This window comes from Zea mays, chromosome 10 (genome assembly GCF_902167145.1).
Source record: "Zea mays cultivar B73 chromosome 10, Zm-B73-REFERENCE-NAM-5.0, whole genome shotgun sequence".
Taxonomy (NCBI): Eukaryota; Viridiplantae; Streptophyta; class Magnoliopsida; order Poales; family Poaceae; genus Zea; species Zea mays.
In genome coordinates, this window is record NC_050105.1 from 98,458,353 (window position 1) to 98,464,352 (window position 6,000).

The 6,000-nt window shown below is 44.1% G+C and overlaps 1 protein-coding gene across 19 annotated transcripts in view; it reads right to left on the minus strand.

Moving 5' to 3' along the window:
- Positions 1-5,298, minus strand: part of LOC103641455 (uncharacterized protein) — a 28,133-nt gene extending 22,835 nt beyond the window's left edge. For 7 of the 19 annotated variants that reach the window (XR_002265643.3, XR_002265642.3, XM_008664801.4 and 4 more), the window contains exons 1-14: positions 5,016-5,260; positions 4,858-4,923; positions 4,506-4,688; positions 4,300-4,365; positions 4,095-4,199; positions 3,852-3,983; positions 3,687-3,761; positions 3,389-3,526; positions 3,176-3,301; positions 2,965-3,090; positions 2,686-2,823; positions 2,443-2,574; positions 2,202-2,339; positions 1,956-2,066 (exon numbers count right to left, since the gene is read on the minus strand). Coding sequence is in view for 17 of the 19 variants with exons in the window: in XM_008664801.4 (XP_008663023.1) it covers positions 1,956-2,066; positions 2,202-2,339; positions 2,443-2,574; positions 2,686-2,823; positions 2,965-3,090; positions 3,176-3,301; positions 3,389-3,526; positions 3,687-3,761; positions 3,852-3,983; positions 4,095-4,199; positions 4,300-4,365; positions 4,506-4,688; positions 4,858-4,923; positions 5,016-5,163 (1,684 nt within the window). In the remaining 2 variants the exon portion in view is untranslated. Of the gene's footprint in view, positions 1-1,955; positions 2,067-2,201; positions 2,340-2,442; positions 2,575-2,685; positions 2,824-2,964; positions 3,091-3,175; positions 3,302-3,388; positions 3,527-3,686; positions 3,762-3,851; positions 3,984-4,094; positions 4,200-4,299; positions 4,366-4,505; positions 4,689-4,857; positions 4,924-5,015 lie in introns of all 19 variants that reach the window. The other 12 variants (XM_020545797.3, XM_035963418.1, XM_020545794.2 and 9 more) reach the window with 8 other exon arrangements.
- Between the last annotated feature and the right edge of the window lie 702 nt (positions 5,299-6,000).

A 6,000-nucleotide genomic window follows, 5' to 3' on the forward strand; every position in this document is an offset into this window, starting at 1 on the left:
TCCATGCATGATTAGGGATGTCGGTGAGGATGATATCCACCAGAGACGGCAGCGCGCCACAACCAGTAGCACTTGCTTGGCGCGACCAGGGCCACAGATGAGCACGGAACGCCGCCGCGCTAAGGGCACGCCCATCATTGTACACTCAGATTGTCGTAGCGCTGTCAGCCAGGGTCAAGAGGAAGTCGGACATGGCCGAAGGAGCCAGGGCGAACTAGGCATCACTGTGGTTGAATCTCCTCCTGAAGTCAAGGGCCACATCTTCAGCAGAAACCCCAAGCTGATGGCGAATGATGTTGACGAAGAAAGCATTGCGTAGCGCGTCTTCTGCTTGGGCGATCTCTGCGGACCAATCCAGAATGCAGTGATCCTCCACCGTCTCAACAACATCAACAGGGACAAGCACGGGGAGCACCTCAGGAGGCTGAGAAGGCCCTGACATAACTCCACCAGGCGTAAGGCCCTCCTGCTCCGCAGCTCGGCCACCCCACTCGCGCGCCCGACACCTGCGTTGGTGGCGCAGGGGCGCCCCTGTAAGATCGCTAACGTTCCTCGACTCCCGAGAGGCCTGAGCAGCCAGGGAGAAGGCCACGCCAGCAGCCTGGGGCACCAAGGGGGAGCAAGTCGTCTCCACACTGATGTGCGACGAACCGTGCAGGGCGGTTGTACGAGCGGGTGCCCCAGCCGGCGGCTACTAAAAAGGAAGAATAAAACCTCATATTTTATTAGAGGATCCCTTGACATAATGGTGGTGTGCCTTTTGAAAGTACTTTTATTCGATACAATCTAGTTTATACTCCATCTGTTCTTTTTTGTTTGGTATTTCAAAATAAGTGCATTTAGACACTGACTACACAGCTATGGTTGTCACCAAAAGTGTCACCATAACATTGTTTTGTTAAATTGTACTCCCTGAACTCCATTAAAAAATACAAGAGATTTTGTTTTAAAGTCCAATTTTGGATTCTTCGACCAATAATCATAGTTATTAAGGCGGTAAGACGATTTAAGGCGATCGACCCCCTTTTTTATCTTTTAAGCGGTAAAGCGTAAGGCGAGGCGACGCCTTAATAATTATATAGTAATATTATTTATATAACACTAATTCGAAATTAATAAGCAAGATAGTATAACTGCAAGGCCTAGTAGGCGTATTTCAGCCTGGTAGAAGAGAGAAATAGGAAAAAAGGAAAAGAAAAAAGACCACAATAGTTAGCCTGCCCAATAGCCCAACATCAATTTTAGGTTAAACTGCGCACTCCCCAACTGCTCTCATTCCTCCTCCCTCTCCCAGCCGCAGCCCACAGCACTCCCGCAGCGGCGGCACTTTCCCTTCACTGCAGCCGCAGCTCTCTCCCTCCCCCACTGCTCTCCATCCTCCTCTCCTCTGACTGGGCGATAGACGTGCGCCGCCACAACCCCATGCGCGCCGCCGCAGACACATGTGTGTTGCCGCCGCCACCTCCTTTGTGTTGCCCAGGGCCCCTCGCCTTACACTCGCGGCAAGGCGATAGGACGCCTTAGACGGAGAGGCTCGCCTTACCGCTTAGGCGTCGCTCCTAAGCGACGCCTTAATAACCATGCCAATAATTAATAAAAACCATAAGTATGTTAAGTATAAAAATTCTACAATGATTCGAATTTCAAAATGTGTTCATAATATATAGGGTTTATAGCGTATGGATCTCCTGCATCGTTTGAGGAAAAAAATATTTTGTGAGAAAATCTAACTTTGAAGACTGAGCCAAAAAAAAACAGCAACTTCGAGGGATTTATGTAGAGCTACTGAAAACAAAGTAGCTTTCATGGACTTTGAAAAGTTGAAGTCATACAGTAAACAGAGAACAGAGGTTACTGACTATGAAGTATCAAGTGTTGCATCAGCAAAAATATCCACAGAATAAAGTTTCATATGCCTGCTATATAGTAATATCTCTGTTTAGTGTTTACATCACCTTCTTCCTCAAGAACGGCTCTTGCCTTTTGCATCGAGCTTTCACAGACCAATACAGATTTTCCAGATCCAGTTTGAAACATTGGCAATGGACTTCCACAGTCTTCATATCCTTCAGTAATAATGTTGCAAATAATATTTTACAACTAAATAAAAGAATCAAACATGTATCATGTATCCTATATTTAGTTAATCCTATACTAAAATCTAAAATCAGCTGTGTGTAATACACTATTTCAAGGGATACCTTTTGTTGCAAATTTGCCTTGCTCCATGGGGGTACTGGCCCTAGGTCTTGAAGTATCATTTTCAGGTGAAAACTGTTGTTTTCCAGAATGGAACATTGGATTTTCACCAAAGCCAGCTCCAATGTCACTAATTACTGCTGCACACATGAGATATTAGTATTTAGCAGTGCAATAGAAAAGCTATCTTTATCAACTGCCGAACCTAAGTGTAAGAAATCTTAATCTAGAACACAAACTTACCTTGTTTTACAGCCTCTTTAGCCTCTAATACAAATTGTGCCCTTTCTCTTGAGTTCTCAGTTGGTAAGATAGACTTTCCAAGTCCAGTTTTAAATATTGAGGTGGCATAACCATCATTGAGATGAGATTCATCTGAGGGAAAGAGAATCACAGAAGAAACGTGTTTGTCACTATGTCAGGAAAAAGGAAGACGTGAACAACAATTGAAAAATGGCAACATTTAATGTTTTGAGCATGATTTACCTTCCAATTCCTTTGCAATATTTCTTGGCTCCAGAACAGAACTTGCCCTTTTAAAGGAACCCTTACTTGCTGTGACTGACCTCCCTGACCCAGTCTGAAATAACGGCAATTGGCCATCATCGTTGAAACATTTTTCTGCTGGAGAACAAAGATTATCAAGTGAGAAACATCTAGGATGTACTGATAGTGATAGTTTGTGTAATGTAAATAAATTGAACAGATGGTACACAAGATGGCACAAAAGAGAAATGTTTTCACAGTGAAATCAGGAATATATACCTCGCACTGAAGTATTTTCTTCTGGTGTAACTGTCATGCCATTAATAATCAAACTGCTACTCATCAAAACGGATTTTGGTGTTTCAAATTGGAAAGGTGTGGTACAAACACCGGTATGTCCATTACCTAAATCTCACAAAGGGAAATAAATTTGATGAATCATGTGCAATAGATAAATAAGTAAATAATAAGCTTGAATGGGTGTTTTTACCACTTCTTTTAACATCTCCATCCCCCAAAATTGTGCTTGCCTTTTTAATTGAACTATGTTTCACAGCAACAGGCCTTCCAAGTCCTGTTTGGAAAATTGGGAGCTGGCAGCCAGTATCCCATTGTCCTTCACACAAAGAGGTAAACACCTATCATCATGATTGAATTTAGAAAATTGCAAAGAGCCAAAGACAGACTAATATTAGTATCTTACGAATATTTTTAACATCTTCATCCATCAGCAGAGCCCTAGATCTCTCGACGTATCTTTTGCTGATCAAAACTGGTCTTCCGGAACTAGTTTGAAATATCAGAGACTGATTGGCCGGTCTACCTGGACCTTCCACATTTCCTAAAATAGAGGAATTGCATTATACACTAAGAAGGTGCCCGTTCAGAAGTAAATAGGTAAAAAGTTCACATAGTCACTTAAAAGGTACAAGAATCAATGTTAACTATTTTTATATTATTTTCTTCTAGCACATCATTATCTTTCTGTACAGATGACGTACTGATTGATACAGCTCTACCTGAACCAGCTTGAGACACAGGAAACTGTTCCATACCATCCACACCTCCTACATCTCCTGTAATAGGACTCATGGATCACAAATAAGGCATGTCTAGAATCATTCAGCGAAATTCTCAAAACTTGTGAATACTGGAATGAAATTAACCTTCATGTGCAATCATCCGACCCCCTAAAACAGCTCTCGCCTTATCGATTGAGCTCTTGCTGACTAGGACAGATCTACCCGTACTGGTATGGAACATTGGCTGTTTGGCACCAGCTGCATTCTCAACATTTTCTAGAAACAATATATTTCATAGTTAATGGCATGTTTGCCTAGTACATAACATGCAAAAAACAGCATACAAACTAAATGTCATAACTAGTGAAATATGAAATCATTTCCTACCTTCTAGAACAGCTCTTGCCTTCTGAATTGAGTCCTTGTTGAGCAAGACTGCCTTACCAGATCCACTTTGGAACATTGGGAAGAAGTTATCTTTATGCACACCACCTAATTTTTTCACATTATAGTATGTCAAAATGGTACCACAGCACAGAATTCCACCAAAATTATCAAAACAAGGCATGGAGAAGGGAGAAACAAGGCTAACCTCCAAATGGAACATGTAAGTTTGCCAGTTCACCCTCCAGACCAGCATCACAACCAAATGGTTTCTCTGCAGTACAAAAAACCCATCAACACAATGTTGAAGGCATAGAGAAATAAACATAATAAGCAGCGTTGTTTCCAAGCTACCAGACATACAACAGTGTACAGCAATTCAACCAAACCACAATCAAGTGCAAAAGGACTTACTTCTCTTCTTGTTATTGTTATCAGTAGCCTCGTCCACTTCCTCGCCAACCAACGCACTGGCCCTCCTTACGGCTCTCTGGCTGACAGCCAGTGGCCTCCCAGACCCGGTGGAGAACAGTCCAGCCGTATTGACACTCTGAGCCAATCCATCCATCGCATCGCCTTCAATCAGCTGCTCCCGCGCTGCGGGTCCCATCAACGAAAACAGGCAGCCAGCGGCCAGTTACACACCACGCCACTGACGCAAGCGGCAGAGGGCAGACAAACACACAGAGACTAGAGACGCAGTACAGTACAGCAACGACCGCAGCCACAAAGGTCACACGCGAGTACATGGGGAGGCGGCGTCTACCTTGAAGGAGTAGGTCGGCCATAGAAGAGATACGGCATCCGCCGGCGGTGTCCGGGCATAGGGTTTCTGACAACGGAGGAAAGGAGGTCAGGAGTTAACAACACATCCATGATTGATACGAACGAGAATGCACGGGTACACGTTGATGGAGATTGAACCTTCGATTGGCGCTTCGTCGGGCAGCGGCGGATGACGAGGAGCGGGACGAAGCGGACCCGGCCGAGGCGGGTTTGGGGGCGCGTCGGAGACGGGGAGCCAGACGATGCTGCCGTCGGGCTGGCCCCAGACCTGCCACTTGCTCGGCATGATTCCTGGGCCGCGGCGCACAGGCGGGGCCGGGACGAGCCAGCGACGGAGACGAGGGAGAACTGGATTTACTTGGAAATTGAGTGACCGCGCTGCGGAGGCGGGGAGCGAAATCACGACACAAAGGCGTTTGTCAACCCCATTTTCAGAAAGGATTTTCATTTTTACGAACTACTTTTCAATAAAAAAATAGAAATAGTTGAGAAAATAGGGTTTCCAAACTAACCTTAATTTTTAGTTCTCATATTTTATTTTATTTTATTAGTCTCTAAATTATTAAATGTGGAAACTAAAATAGAATTATATACTACTAGTTTTAGTTTTTGTATTTAATAATTTAGAAACTAAAATAAAATAAAAGGCCAAAAAATTAGTCTATAAAAACCAAACACTCCTAATTTTATTGGTTTGGGAGAAAAGTAATGGAGAGGATTAAAATAACTCCAACAATTCTCAATATTCATTTCTTAAACCATATTATAGGAGGGAAAAGAAAAATAGAGCTCCTATGTCGGTTCCCAATCGGGTCGCATGCGAGAAGCGAGCTTCCACCTGTGAATAGATGCGCCAACATCATCGCTCCCAATCCTCCACAATTTTTATTTTCCCGCGCCATCTTCCTGCCTTGGTGCCTCCATCAAATCAATTTGGCGTGCGAGTTGTGCCGGCGAGCCGACGACCTGTGCTTCCATCGGGTGCCACTACACCATCATCCACTGCGACAACCATGAATCCCAGAAGCGACGCATCTCCAACGGAGGGATTGAGGTCGACGACGATGCGACATCAATCTGCAGTAGAAGATGTAGAGGTCCGTGAATCTAGTTCTTGCATTGT